At 42.6% G+C, this 16431-nt stretch overlaps 1 protein-coding gene across 2 annotated transcripts in view; it reads right to left on the bottom strand.

Annotated features, from left to right (window-relative positions):
- LOC311046221 (solute carrier organic anion transporter family member 5A1-like) overlaps positions 1–16431 on the bottom strand; it is a 49145-nt gene that overhangs the window by 10078 nt on the left and 22636 nt on the right. For both annotated transcript variants that reach the window (XM_084058418.1, XM_084058417.1), the window contains exons 5-7: positions 3091–3223; positions 2595–2815; positions 1–35 (exon numbers count right to left, since the gene is read on the bottom strand). The exon at positions 1–35 is cut by the window's left edge and continues 130 nt beyond it. In XM_084058418.1, coding sequence (XP_083914544.1) covers positions 1–35; positions 2595–2815; positions 3091–3223 — 389 coding nt within the window. The remainder of the gene's footprint in view (positions 36–2594; positions 2816–3090; positions 3224–16431) is intronic.

Genomic DNA, 16431 nt, shown 5'->3' with positions numbered 1-16431 from the left:
GTTACTCAGGATACGAATCGCTGCCTTCGGGAGGTCTGGAGAGAGAGAGAGAGAGAGACAGAGAGGTTGGTGAGACAGGTCACATATAGCATTGGTTCTCAACGTGGGGTTCGGGGACCCCCAGGGGTCCTTGGCGGGGAGGTTCCAGGGGGTCCCCAGCAAAATTGGTTAATATACTGTTGCATCACGATCATTTTAACTACTTTAAAGGACAACTTTGTTTTTTACAACCACGGTTTATATTTTAGCTTGTAATTAAAGTAAATAAAACATGAGTGTTCTTTTTTTTTCATTTACTACTTTCTATAGTTTTAGCAATTTTCGCAATCTTTTCTTACAGTGGCGGGGCATTCTGTCCAGTGGCTAAATATGTTTTTTTTTACACAATAACCCGGCGTTTTCTTTATTATTATTTACAGTAGCTCTTCTAGCCCCCAATAACTCACATTTGGCCATCAAAGACCACAGGATCTTTTTTATTGTGTAAAAAATATTTAGCCACCGGACAGAATGCCCCCGCCCACTGTAAAAAAAGATTGCGAAAATTGCTAAAACTATAGAGAGCAGTAAATATTTTTTTTTTAACCCTCATCTTTTAATTAATATTTTAATCATCATTTAATTACAAGCTAAAACATAAACCTTGGTTGTAAAAAAACAAAGTTGTCCTTTAAGCTTTTATACTTTGGCTATTCAAAATAGCAGATATACAAGCTCATAGCTCGCGAACATTTTTACACAAATCTTTGCTTCTGGGGGTCCCTGGCACAACATATTTTCAGATGGGGGTCCGCGGCCATTTGGGGGTCCTTGACACAGAAACGTTTGAGAACCATTGACATATAGGTCATTATTTGACTTTTTGGGCGACATCGTGTTGACAGTTATGCAACTGAGTCCTGATTTTAAACCACTTTCAACCTTTATACATACATTTATACATACAACCTCTCGAGCTGGTAGATCTGCTACTTTTGCTATTTTTGAATTGGAATCCTGGAAAGTCACAATTTTGAACATACAAGGTTTTCCACCCGACAAAGACACGTATATTGTGGGCATGTATCTTGGTGAAAAAGGTTTTTTAAAAATTGTGTTGTGAGCATGTAGATCGGCTGTTTTAGAAAAACATGTGAATACGTTTTTCAAATTGACAAGAGTTCGTCTAGTTTGTTTTGTTTGTTGCACTGTTGTTTTAAGTGTTGAATGCTGAAACGGACCACAATGGAAACAAGCCTTTTCGTGTCAACCATTTGGCGTGTTAAAATCGGTAATCGATGGTCTAGGACTCCACAATAGGCTCTATGCACAGCAGCCATATTATCACTTCCTTCACAGGTGTTACTAATGATACTAATGAAGGCTCTGTTCCATTTAGTGTAGCACAGTGGTTTCCACGACCCCCATAACTCTGAGACTCTCAGAGTTACACACCCGTAAGGGGCCATTTGGATGCCCATGAGGGTCCCTGGACTTTAGACCCACTGGTGTAACAGAGTGTTTCCAGTGAGGCAACATGCACAATATCAGCACCCTGACTCTGTTTGACCAGAATGGAACAGAGCCTTCATTAGTATCATTGGCAACACCTGTGAATGTCTTCACACTATGGCTGCTGTGAATAGAGCCTATTGGGATGGGACTGAACATTGTGGCATCAGTCGCACTCTAGTACAGTGGTTCTCAAATTGTGGGTCGGGGCCCCCCAGGGGGAGTTCCCACATGATTTTCACTATGAAATACAACTCAAGTGACAGCTAATTCCCCGCAGCCCCTAACCAGGAAGGAGGAGGAAATATTGGGATCACATGATCTCCTGGATCTGTGTGACGATGAAAAAGATCACTCGTGCGATAGGGAACAGCACCAACTGGTGGTACACTGAAATGGCGCTCTGGGCTTTTGAAAATGTTGACGTCTGAGACGTCCATGGCACTGAATGAGTTAAAGACTTTTTAACACATTGCCTGCCAGAGTTTTTTCAGATTTTTAGCTGTTGCCTGCCAGGGTTTTGCCATGTTTTTGGTACCTGTTCGCGTAGCCACAGATTTTTTTCCTCCAGTATGATTGATCCCCAGATGGTTTCTAATCACAGATGAGATTCAGGTGTGGTTTCACAAATGTCAACGAGGTCATTTTGACCTCGTTGACATGTTTGGTTGATGTTTCAATATAGCTCAAAAGCAGTAGTTTTAAACCAAAAAACAAAGTGAATTGTTTGTCCGTTTGAATTTTAACATTGAAGTGAATGGAGCAGCAAATCTTCGAACATTTTTAGCTCCTAATCTGTTCATAATTCGACAAGGGTTGAAATTATAAAAAAATGCAAAAAAAAAAAGCAGACAACAGCTGATAATTAAAAGACGTATATATACGTCTTTGGCAGCTAATGTGTTAAAGGTTTCATGACATTCAGTTTTACAACACATTAAACGTATTTATCATGGTCCTTAAAAAATGTATTAAAAGTTTTTACTGAAAAATCCACTCCAGTGATCCATGGCAGGATTTTTTCTCCACCTTTCATAAATGATTATATTTTGGGAGGGTCGCGGCCTGAAAAAGGTCAAGAACCAGAGTACGGTATACAGTACCTTTGATGTCCCTCCCGAAACCCATGGAGGAGGTGACACTTTTGTTGGCCTGGTTGTTGGTCTTCTCCTTCAGCACGTCGTCGTCGCTCGACAGCTCGTCCATAGACATCTTCTTCCTCCTCTTCTTCTTCTTGTGGCGCGGAGGCAGCTTCTTGGGGAAGGTGAACATGGGGAAGATGACCAGCAACATGGCCACCGAACACAGTAGAAAACCACTCCACCTGGGGGGGTGGGGGGGGGGGGGGCAGAGAGAGAGAGAGAGAGATTAAACGGGTACGCTGACAACGGGTTTGCAAAACCTGCAGTTTCCGAGCAGGTCTAATTTGAGTTAATTCAGATCTGGCCTCTGCAATTTTCTGTTTACAAAGCCTAAAAAGGAAAATATATTTTTGTCTTTATATGTTCCGATGCTCAACGCAAAAGACACAATTAAATTGTTAATCTCAATGATTTGCATGACAACTACAATGTCATGACGGCGACAGCCGTTACTCACCAGTTGCCTATGAAGCGAGGGTCGCTCTGGTCGATGTTGACCTCGGTTTCGGGGTCGACGTAGAAGCCGATGAGAACACCACCCAACAGGTAGCCTGCTGCCGGCCCCAGAGCTCCCATCACATACATTATAGCTGAGAGAGAGACAGAGACGGGGAGACATATTTGAAAAACTACTGCTACTTGTGCACAATTAATTGTAAATACACTAGAGCATACACGGGCAACTGGCAGCCCGGGGGCCACATGTGGCCCTCACATTCACTCAATGTGGCCCGCAGGTTAATATCAGAATACTGATATATTATTGATTTCAGCTGAACATGCAAACATGACCCGCTGTAATTACTTCAGTCTATATTATTAGCTTAATGACTAGTATTAAAATTCGATAACATTTTTTATGTCCAATGTATTTTTATTTAACACATTGACTGCCTGAATTATTTGCACTGCCTATTGTTATTCATGCCAGAGATTTTTCAATGAAAAAAAAAAAGTACTCAGGAGCCGAGATACAAAATTTTAAAGTTTTAAGTTAACAAGGAAGTGGATGAGAGTAAAGATCTTGGTTAAGTATTATTTTTGGGTGCTCTATGAATAAACTGACCCGACATTCACATCATGGAGTGAAAAGGCATCTTTCCTTAGGCTCTATAAAAGGAACATTACACCAAGCAACACTGAACCAAACGGTCTATCCAGTACAGTAACAAAGTAGCAGTGTTTTCATGTCCTTTTTTTCTGTTTTGTATCTGCACTTTAAATGAGTAGTTATACTTCACTCCTCTACATTTCAAAGACAAATATTGAACTTTTGAACTACAATTCTGGGAAGGGAAAAAGTACACATAGACACTTACGCCCTATTTCAAATATAGTGAAAATATCAGATCTACAAGCTTATAGAGGATATGTGTGTGACATCATCATCAAACCTGGAAGTTATGCAGGAATGCCTACTGAGTGTCAAAAAATACTTTCTGGCCTTGACAGCCCATGCATCCAAACAGAAAAGTCATATCTGATTGCATTAAACAACATTAAACAATGTTAAACTCATTTTGCATGTTTCTTTGCCACTCGATTTGCCACTCGATGTGCCATTCACTTTAAGCATGCACATATCCTCTATATAATGCCAATAACAGATCTACAAGCGTCACAGTGTGACGCGCTGTGACAAATTTGACTTGTAATTGAGTAATATTTGACCCATTTGAGTACTTTAGTCCACCACTAGTGTTATGTTAACACCATCACCACCGTAATAACATAACACTGAAACACAGTAGCTCTGTAACACTTACAGAATGTTTAAAGTGAAACTAATCCACCATTCAAACAGCAGCAGGGCATAATGGGTTAACGCTGGCTTGGATCATGAGTTCTGATCTTATGATCGGCAGCCAGTGTTGCCAGATTGTGCGAGAGAAACAAGCCCAAAAGAAGCGACTAGGGCCGCATGATCTCTCTCTCTCTCTCTCTCTCTCACACACACACACACACGGGGGGGGGTGCAGCAAAATGTCTTCCTATGGCATCAAAATGTGAACCCCATGTATATACACATCAGCTATTCGAATAGCACATCTACAAGCTCGCAACACGTCACAACACATTGTGAGCTTGTAGATCTGCCATTTTCACAACATTTGAAATATTTTAATTTCACAAAATCTTGTATGGGGGTCACTGGCACAAAAAATCTTGGGATCTGTAGCGGAATACATGTACATTTGGGGGTCCTTGAGATGAAAATGTTTGAGAGCCACTGGTTTAACCAACATTAATTAGGAAGGAAGCCAATATAAGCCTCTACAAGCATCATCAAGAACAAAAAAAAACACAACTACCAATATTTTACAAGCGTCGGGGGGAAACCTCATATGTCCAAAACTGTTACTTTTCAGGATTAAAATTCAAAAGCATCAAAAGTAGCAGATCTACAAGCTCGAAATGCGTCGCTTCGCGACGCATTTCGAGCTTGTAGATCTGCTACTTTTGATCTGCTTTCGTGTGACGCTGTAGTGTGATCAAGTAGGGCGTTCATTTATGAAAGAAAACTTGTTAAAACATGGAGATAAGAGGTTTCTGCCCGACAGCAGCGTTATAATAAGCGGATATGGCTGATACAACCCTGATCGCAGTAACCATTACGGGAGCGATATGAGGCCCGGGGAACCAGATCTGTCCTAATTAGAAAGACTTAACGTGGTTGAATTCCTCCGCCGTTTAAAACTTAAAAGCAAAAAAAAACGCAAGAGAAATCTGGTGGCGTGACTTTGAGTACAAGGCACTGCCAAGCACCAGACCACAGTCCATGTTATATCTAACGCTGAGGTTCTCAACCTTTTCTTTTTAGATCTGGACCCACTAGCGTATATTTCGAATATCGTTGCTGTTGTTGGGCGGACATCTCTTATCTCCATATTTTAACTTTTTGTGTTGTTATCTTCATATTTTAATGGTAGGGTAAGGGATTTTCTTTGGCTAAATAGCTCTACATTCTACAGTTGAGTGTTTGTTCAGCAACAGGAGTCTCTCCAGCTCTTTATTAAACAGAAAAAGCATTTTCAGGTCGGGATACCAATTTTATCCAACCAGGATTGAGAACTCGCGTCAGGATACAGATTAAAAAAGTGAAATTGGAAGTGACGACACATAAATGAGCAGACAAAAAAAAGCTGATAAATGGGTACCCATGGGTACAGAAAAATGTATCATCTGTTTATTAAAGAGCAGTAGAGACAGGGAGACAGACCCCTGTTACTGAACAAACACTCTATAGCAATGAGTACTATCATAGAGCTTTAACTTTTTAACAATGAGGTTTCCACTCGATTATGTTCCATGCGGTTTCGTACAAGGCTTCTGGGTCACGCTGGGACCAGACGCAGACAGTAGGAAAGCTGAGAGGGAGACAGACGGTAGGAGAGCCGAGAGGGAGACGGTGTAGGGGAGGCAGAGAGTAGGAAAGCTGAGAGGGACACAAACACACACACAGAGGAGGGAAGGATGGCTGGATAGACAAAACACTGGGTTTTTACAGTGCCCCTGTGCACCCTGGGTAATCGCTTATCTAGCAGAAGAAGGAGAGGAACGCCCTGAGCTGGCACAGAGAGAGAGAGAGAGAGAGAGAGAGAGAGAGAGAGAGAGAGAGAGAGAGAGAGAGAGAGAGAGAGAGAGAACAAATTGTTCAATGTATTATATTATTGGGTGGAGGGGTGTGAAATCCCCATACCTGTACATGGAGTACCCTGATGTGATCATCATGACGTTCACAGTACTGACGTCATAGAACTAGCCTGAACTCCATATTTGGGCATGCCTCACGCAGAACTCTATAATACTGTATGGGCAGATACAGACATCTCCATGCATGGGCATAGAAAAGACTCAAGCTTAAACGTTCTGCTATTTTTGAAAAATCGTGAAAACTTGTGAAAATCTTTGAATATATATATAGATTTTTAAAGCAAACATTTGTAACTCAAATCTTTGCTTCTGGGGGGCCCCTGGAACAACATATTTTAAGATGGGGGTCCAAATACAAATCATTTTGGGGGTCCTTGCCACGAAAAAGTTTGAGAATCCACAGTGTCACTGACACACCATGAGTGTACACGATTTGCAGCTGCTGAGTTGTGTGACATCAAGTAGGTCAGACTCTGTGTCCGTCTTTCATGAATACAGAATCATTTCATTAGTCATGCTCTTAACTATTATGTTTGTTTCTATCAAGGACAACTGTCCCAGAGACCCCAAAAAATGTACTGTGCTGTTGATTTAACCACTTGAACCCCAGCATCCATGTTCTGGGGAGGGGAACTAGCCAAGCTCAGAACGCGCTTGTAAATCTGCCATTTTTGGCTATGAGCACGTGCACAGACAGACAATCTGCCTGACAACAGAAGCAATGTGTTTCGGTTTGTGACCAAACACGATGGAGACAGACAAGGCAGACAGACAGACAGACAGACAGGCAGACAGGCAGACAGACAGACCCCCCCCCCTCCTCCCGCAAAATGAAATATTATAGGATTCCTGCATCGTCATGGCAACCTGCTGACACAGCACTGCCTCCTTAGAGCATCCCCTGGTGAGGTGCCAGCCGGTCATTTAAATGATAGGGACTGTGTGTGTGTGTGTGTGTGTGTGTGTGTGTGTGTGTGTGTGTGTGTGTGTGTGTGTTCATCAGGGATCGATAAGAATAGCTGAGAAGGATAGCGTGTTTAGCCACGGACCGGCGTAACTCAGAGAGTGTACAAATGGAAGCAAAGGGTCCATTTGCTTCCATTTGTACACTCTCTGAGTTACAGACCTACAGTATAAGGTTCCATTTGGTCACTAACTATCAGTACTAAGCTGAGGGGACACACCCTGAAACCCCGCCTCTAGGACCCCTTGGTGGTCCCAGACCCCACTTTGAGAACCACTGGTGTCTATACCTTCCCCAGACCAACCAGTAGGGGTCAGAAGTGAAAGGGGGAATGAAGGCTACATAACGAACAAACTTAAACAAAACAACAACAACAATAGCGATTGGAGGAAAATTCTCTTGACAGAGTGCCCTCACTGCCAAAGGGTTACACATCTGTTACAAGAAATCGAAATCGAGTCCACAGACTGTAATGTTCCATTAGAACAACAATGAACAGGTGTAGAAGTATTAAGCATAATGGCCATACTGTAGTACACTATTGATGTTGATTATTGGTACTGGTCATCGTCATTTCTTTGTATATTTCAGTGATAGGGTTATTTGTTATATTTCCAGTGCATGTTTGTTCACAACGCCTAAAAGCCTTTACAGAAATGCAATTTAATTTTTTTTAGCCATTGCCAAAAAACACAATCAAGTCATGAATTGCAATTATTTGTACAACAATTAATCGTCAAAAAAAAATGACAAAAAAAAATCCCATGATTGTGACAGACTACCCACGTACTTACTACAGTATGTGTGTTGTAAGTTGGCACATTAAATTTTCAAGTGCTCTCAGGGTAGCCTACTTTCCGCCTGGCATCGTCAGCCTTGGAACAGAGCCGCTCTTATAGGGGTTACAAAGGAATGTTGTGCTGAATTATTCTAATGGGTTTATGTTAGGCCTTTGGGCATGATCGTGAATTCAGGGCAACAGAACGCGCTGCTTAAATAGACCAATACGTTCCCTTCCCACTGCGTTAAGTGTGCCGCGCCGCTGCAAACCCCCCCACCACACACACACACACACACACGCATACACACAACGAGCTGTTCTTCATTTGGTGTTGCCAGATTTTGCGAGAGGAACAAGCGGCCAGGTCCACGGAAACAAGCCCAAAAGAAGCGACTAATATAAGGCTGCATGACACATCGCGCACACACACACACACACACACACACACACACACACACACACACACACACACACACACACACACACACACACACACACACACACACACACACAGAATGAGGTAATATAGCATTAAAATCTGTTGTATCACTTGAACCCTATATACAGTACATAAGACTATTGGAAAATAGCCAGCAGTACAAGAGGTCCTGGTAGGATAGAAAACCAGCAGTACTAGAGGTCCTGGTAGGATAGAAAACCAGCAGTATACTAGAGGTCCTGGTAGGATAGAAAACCAGCAGTACTAGAGGTCCTGGTAGGATAGAAAACCAGCAGTACTAGAGGTCCTGGTAGGATAGAAAACCCAGCAGTATACTAACTAGAGGTCCTGGTAGGATAGAAAACCAGCAGTATATTAGAGATCCTGGTAGGATAAAAAAAACAGCAGTACTAGAGGTCCTGGTAGGATAGAAAACCAGCAGTACTAGAGGTCCTGGTAGGATAGAAAACCAGCAGTACTAGAGGTCCTGGTAGGATAGAAAACCAGCAGTACTAGAGGTCCTGGTAGGATAGAAAACCAGCAGTACTAGAGGTCCTGGTAGGATAGAAAACCCAGCAGTATACTAACTAGAGGTCCTGGTAGGATAGAAAACCAGCAGTATATTAGAGGTCCTGGTAGGATAAAAAAAAAACAGCATTACTAGAGGTCCTGGTAGGATAGAAAACCAGCAGTACTAGAGGTCTTGGTAGGATAGAAAACCAGCATTACTAGAGGTCCTGGTAGGATAGAAAACCAGCAGTATACTAGAGGTCCTGGTAGGATAGAAAACCAGCAGTACTAGAGGTCCTGGTAGGATAGAAAACCAGCAGTATACTAGAGGTCCTGGTAGGATATAAAACAGATTAACCCTGGATTTATCAACTATCCTGGATGAATTTATCTTGGATTAGCCATCTCCCAGATTAATTTAGCCAGTTAACCAGGATATGTTTATCCATGACTCGGTTTCATGAAAGCAATGCCACATTAGTTACCATGGAAATGTAGCTGTGAAGTTAGCCTGGTCCAGACCAGGCTAACAACCAGGTTCAACTAATCCTATTGCCTTTATTGTTCATTAAGCATCAATCTGATCACAAACCAATGAGTTTTCCCACACGTATTCAAATCTTATGTGTTTACTGTTTATGTTGCCTTATTTGTATTAGTCTGCATTAAAACATCATATAGGACACATTGCCATTAAATGGCTACTTAAGCCCTATATTATACTTCATTATACATCAAAAATACATAGGCTGCAAAACCTCATCATGACAGCTTATGAGCTTGTAGGTCGGCTATTTTCACTATAATACTATTAAACATTGTGACCAATATAATTAGTTATACAAATTATTTGTGAAGTCGGACTATGATAGACCATAGTGTACCACTTATAGGATCTATTTTGCTAGGCCTAGGCCTATTTGTGGAATATAGACCCCTTAACAGACAACGTCACACTGATAAGAACCAGTATGCGCGCGAAGGCCGGCACCAAATGAACTCCACCGCTCATAAGATGCAGCCGCGGCCCGTCCATAGAGGGCGCTAGTGCGCCGCACCACCATTGGCCAACACCCCACCGACCTGATTAAAAATCACTTTCACGTTGATATCTGCGTCCTGTAATTTATCTAAAATGAGCAAGGTAAATATATAATAGTAAGTAACCAGTGGGTAAAAGGTATAATCTGCCCTGATGAAATGTCAAATGTTGGCAAAAATGTTGCATAACGTTACTGATAGGTTACAGACTGCGCAGAGATCTGTACTCTCTGCCTCTCGCTTTAAGTTGGACATGCGCAATGGCTCCTCTTCAATGCAAACGATAGGACCTCACTTGGTCGCACATTAACTGCGTTCAGACCAATACACACCACCAACCTCTTGGGGGCAGCATACACCTCATAACAGAGACTGACGCACACAGCGTTCATAACTAATAATTACTGCATGTAATGAGTTCAATGCTTTATTTTGCTTTCATGGCACTGGTTAATTTTCTGTAGATTTCTTTAGCACTTATCATAAGGCACTTTTTGTTTAGTTTTGGAAATGTTAAACCACAAGGTGGCTTAGTCATATGACTGATAAATATGGGAAAACATAAAAGCCTTCCTCTGAATGTGATAATACCTGCATGTTTGCTTGATTTTTTAGAAAGAAAAAGAGATGCATCATAAGTAATTAATAATGAAGAATTAACATAACACAGTGTCAAATTAGCTAGATTAGAGGAAAAGTAAAAAGAAAAAAAGAAAAAGAAAAACTAAACATTTTGCGCACACACGTTTTTCTTTCCAGATGCTGTTTTTCTTACAGTGTGGAAGAAGAATGCTTAGGCTTTTTACTGTGATCTCTCGCTCTTGAAATATATAATCCTTGGTTTCTGTTGTGTGCAAACAATAATAACAATTCAAAGCAGTTGTCCTCCAAACCCCACCTCCAGTGGCTGTCATAAGAACGGAGGGAGCGCTCTATGATCATGGCACCAGAACCTGCTTGGCTCACGCTTGAGCGTTGAGAGCTTGTATGTCAGCTATTCTAACCGTGCAATACCGTTGCGAGATGAAGTATACATGTCTCGCTAGGCGCACCCCACTATCCAACACACAAGAGGAGGTTGAATGAACTGAAACCAGCGCACCCCAAAACAACAGGTTTGGGGATCTGTTGGGAATTGATTACATGAAACAGTCCCCTGGGCGTCCAGCCTCAATGTTGGTAAACACATAATTGGTCTATATAACTGCATGCCACAATCACTGGAGAATACGCACAGGAATAACCATCAATGAGTCATTTTACCAGTGAGATTTTTATTTTCGCTGCTGAGTTGTGGATTTGCTAGTCAGTCATTAGTCAGATTATTTCCTGGACTACGGATTCTTTATTGATCTACCCTGAGGAGTTATTGGATTACTTTTGTTCGTTTGGATTGATTTATGAACATGTGGAGACGCAAATGGATGCGTGCGTGTACATTAAGTGCAATCTTGAGCGTCTGTGCACGTCGGATCTATTAAAATAGACGCTTAAATCAGCATTGTTACACATACATGGCGACCTGACCAGTGGCATGTTTATGGGGGATGGGGGGGCTGTATCTCTCTGAGTTACAGACCCATAACTAAGCAGGGTCCCCCCCTGCTGGCAGAGGCTGAAATACGTGTACTATGGCATCGGTTTGTGTTTGTGTGTGACATCAGAGCAGAGCTCTGGTCTGCCTATGTAAGCTGCTGCAGACACCGAGAGAGATCTATAGAGACAGTGAGAGTTTTATAAAGGTGGTTGAAAGACAGACGAACAGACAGACCGGCAGACAGACAGACCGGCAGAGAGACCGGCAGACAGACCGGCAGACAGACAGACAGACAGAGAGTGAGGGAGAGAGAGGGAGAGAGAGAGAGAGAGAGAGACGGGGGGAGATGTACCGGACAGTGCCCCTTACAAGATGTCCATTTCAGATTAGTTCACACTATCTTGATTGTGCTGCTGTGCCAGCAGGGGACAAGGTGTATTACTTCGGAGGGTTTTATGAGGGGAAAACCTACGACATGGATCAGATTGATGTGCATGTCTTCAAGACAGTGGCGTTGCGCTGGATGACGTTGCCCCCAGTGACACATGGAAGAAGAGAACGTCCCGTTGAGGTTCCACCCATGTGCTACGGCCACACAGCTGTGCTTATACAAGATATCATCTACATATGGGGGGGCATAGTGAATTGTAAGATAGAAAAGGGTAAGATAGTCCAATGGTTATACAGGGACAACAACGTTCTTTATGCATTTGATGTCGACACCCACAGATGGTTAAGTCCCATAATTATTTCTGGGACCGTTCCAAAGGGCAGGGCTGGCCACTCAGCCTGTGTCTTGGGTAAGTTCATGTATATCTATGGAGGATGGACCAGGACTGGACCCATTAATGACATGTACAAGTTGGACACCTTCACAATGGTCTGTTCTTTGATTAACACCAGAGGCATTTCACCACCTGCCTCATCATGTCACTCTGCCACCATCATCGGGACAAAGATGTTTGTATTTAGGGGTGAAGGGGGCCGGGGGGAGCAGTACAACAACATCAGAGTGTTTGACACAGAGACCGACTGCTGGCTGAGCACGCCTTCTGCACAGCTTCTTCCAGAAGCACACCAGTGTCATTCAGCCATTGCCTACAATGGAGAGCTGTACATATTTGGTGGTTACAACTCTGATCTGAAGTCTTACAAATTAAATTCCAAAACCTTCTCCTGGAAGAAGGTCGAGCCCAAGGGGAAAGGCCCAGATTGGACGTTTCCTTGTAAGGTGTGTTGCCTGGTGGGAGATCGTATCATCGCGTTTGGAGGATACACAACCGATACACAGCCAGTCTTACAGATCTTAGACCTAAGTCCTAGCCTGAAGACGATATGCAAGCTAGCGGTCATTCAGTACGGTCTGGAGCAGTTGGGACTCCCACCCAACATCAGGTGGGAACTGGCAGGCGTTAACAACAGCAACATAAAAAAACAAAGAAAACAGTGAGAAGAGAATGAATTCACAAAGTGAGAGAGACCAACCAGGTCTGGTGCTCAATGGATGTAAAGTTGAGTTAAAAAACGTAAAGGTTCTTCTAGGATCAACAGGAACCAAAACTTGAAGATCCGAGCACTCAAAGAATATAACGGAGGAGAGGGCTTAAAATCAAGGTACTTTAACCCATTAAGACCTGAGGCGATTCTTAAAAATGTTTTCTAAATCCTAAAATATTTTTTTCACAATTTTTCAAAAATAGCAGATCTACAAGCTCATAGCGCGGCACTCGGTGCCGCGCTATGAGCTTGTATATCTGCTATTTTTGAATAGCAAAATACATCTAAAGTGACACAGATGCGTTCCAGGTCTCAATGGGTTAATCATGTTTACAAAAAGCGAAAAATACCTTTTTAATACCTCAAAAAGAAAGAAAAAAGACCATTACTGCATCAAAAGTAATCAACAGACTATACTATAAAAACTGGTCAAACATTGGCCAAATTGCCAAAAAATAAAAGAAAGAGGAAAAAATAGCTGACGCACGCTCACTCAATGCCTCGCGTTGTAGATCAGCTATGTTCACAGTATTTATCTGTGGAACCCAGTGGCGTCAGTTCAGCAAAAGCTAAGGTATGGCAGCATGCACGCGACCTCATGCACGCGAAAATTTTGTGCGGTTCTGGGCGGGTTGGGTTCGTTTTTTTCCAGTTTCTGGTTACTTTATTTCGGTTTTAGGGTTAGGATTCGGGTTAGGTTAGGGTTATGTTATTTAATTCTTATTTTTGCCTGATTTTCCCGATTTATTATCAAAAAAGTACTTTTTTTTTTTTTCTTCCCTGGAGCCAGGGTATGGCAGCTGCAATAGCCTGCCATACCCAATTGACGCCCCTGGTGGAACCGAGTCAAACTAAATATAATGAACTCAACTACAACAAGTCCAAGTGCTTGTCAGGGTGGGGGGTCTCCAGTTCAAATATAATTCTTTTGGGGAGCCCCCAGTTCAATTATTTTGGGGGGTTCGCGACCTGAAAAGGTTGAGAACCACTGCTTTAGCAGAGCACTGCACATTGTCTCTGCAATGTTCTGCAACTGGTTTGGTTGCATATCACCATTGCATTGGTGTGGACTGGGGCTTAAACCTGGGATGTGACAACAAAGATGATTCAGAGATTCTGTATGAATGTTGTTTTTATGTACTGTTGTTAATGATGCTGGTGGATCCCCAAATCCCCAAATTACAAGACTAGAGCCAGAACAATATATCACTTTTTTTTTGAGCGGTGCAACCACTCCTATAAGTGGCTTTAGGACCCATCCGTGGCAAAAGTTTTTCTTTCCGTCGTGAAAATTTGTCTTTCGCTGTGACGTGATGAAATTGGTGTTCACTCTCCATTCCGACATCTCACCACTCCGACTAGTGGCTTCCGCGTGCGGTTAGGGTTAGGGTTAGGGTTAGGTATAGGGTTCGTCAATGTCGGAAAGGCGACATGTCGGAAAGGAGACATGTCGGAAAGGAGAAATGCACCCGATGAAATTAACTTCAAACTTCGCAGTCGCGCTGTGATTGGCTGGCGAGACGCATGATGAAATTAATAATAATGTAAAAAATGTAAGCACGTCACTTGGCAGGACGTGCTGTGATTGGCTACCGAGATGCATGATGAAATTAATAACTCATAAATATCACCGCTCACTTCACACTGGGTGTGATTTTTACATTGTTATCGACAATTATGCAGCCGATGTGCCACGATTTAGAACCACTTTTAACCACATAAACCCCATATCAAAAACAGCCATCTACAAGCTCACAATGTGGCACGACGGGAAAAAAACTTCAGTAATCCAGTGGTCTAGGACTCTCTTGAAATCGGCTCCCAAAAACCGGGCATCGGCCGGCCTCTGGTCTAGTGCAAATAAAGCTCTGCTTTGTCCCAGCGTGATGTCAATCCCTTGTTCTTATTATCCGCGGCGAGGAGGGCAGAGCCCACACAGAATATAGCCTCATTGTGTTCTTGCTGGTCAGCTCCAACCCAGGCCAAGGCACGGCAATCTGACTCAAGAATCACTGGAATTTAAAGCTTTTAAAAGTAGACTTGGCTGCGTTGGCTGAGTGCATCTCAAGCCTTTTCATTTCAAGGAGCCCCAGTTTGATATGCACTAGGGCCACGGACCCCCATTTTATACAGGTTTTTTTTTCTTTTTTTAATTATCTTAGAACCCAATCTACACTGTGAAATCCTCAGAGATAGTTTATTTAACTCCGAGTTTTTTCACTATTTGCCCCCCCCCCCCCCCCCCCATCTCAAAATGTTTCGTGTTTCGACCCCCAGGAGAGAAGTCTGAAGTATTCGACATTTTCCAATACTTTCAAGATTCTTTTCTTTTTAAATAAAAAAATAGCAGATGGTCCGAAGTGACGCGCTGTGAGCTTGTACATCTGCTATTTTTGAATAGCCAACGTACGAATGGAATAAAACGCTTAAAATGACTGTGACGCTATAAGAACTACTTTTGCTGGGGACCCCCTGGAACCCCTTCAAGGACCCCCACTTTGATGAGAACCACTGATCTACATAGGGTTCCTTTGGGGGGGTGGGGGTGGGGGGATTACATGAAGGTGGGTCTTGTTCCTTGCACAGATTTTCTTTTTTCCCCCCGAGCGGGTCAGTGGGTTCAGACCGGGCAGCCTTCTGGTCACAAGCGAGCTTGTCAAAGCTCTCCAGGCTGCTACCACTGTGCACACGTGTGTGTGTGTGTGTGTGTGTGTGTGTGTGTGTGTGTGTGTGTGTGTGTGTGTGTGTGTGTGTGTGTGTGTGTGTGTGTGTGTGTGTGTGTGTGTGTGTGTGTGTGTGTGTGTGTGTGTGTGTGTGTGTGTGTGTGCGCACGCGCGTGTGTGCGTGCGTGCGCTGCGTGTGCTGCTGTAACACAACTAATGAACCTAAATCTCACAAGCTGGTAGATCTGCTGTTTTTGAGTGACGCTGTAGTATCATCAAGTAGGGCATTAATTTACAAAAAAAAAAAATCACAAAATGTTATAATATGGAGATAGGAGGTTTCTGCCCGACAACAGCGATATTACACTTGAAATGAAATACCCATAAGGACAGACCACGCTGATAATCACCAATCATCTTTTTAGTATCTGTACAGTACTTATTTTTTGGAAGCTTATGACTTTCACTCCACTACATTTGAAAGACAAATATTATACTTTTAACACTACAATTCAAGGACAAAAACGTACAAAAATACGTTAAGAAAAGTTAATAAAACAAAATTAAAGTAATTGAAAAAAACAGCCCCTCACGCATTAGAAGCCAAGATCAATCACTAGAACCAAGGACGTGTGTTTTCAATGAGTAGTTGAATAGTTAAAATGGAGTTGGACGTTATAATGGGTTTACAGATACACAGTATGGGAGGCGG

This window comes from Gymnoscopelus microlampas, assembly GCF_963454915.1.
Source record: "Gymnoscopelus microlampas genome assembly, chromosome: 5".
Classification (NCBI taxonomy): domain Eukaryota; kingdom Metazoa; phylum Chordata; class Actinopteri; order Myctophiformes; family Myctophidae; genus Gymnoscopelus; species Gymnoscopelus microlampas.
Note: the sequence above shows the minus strand (reverse complement) of the source record. Positions and strands in the feature narration are given on the sequence as shown.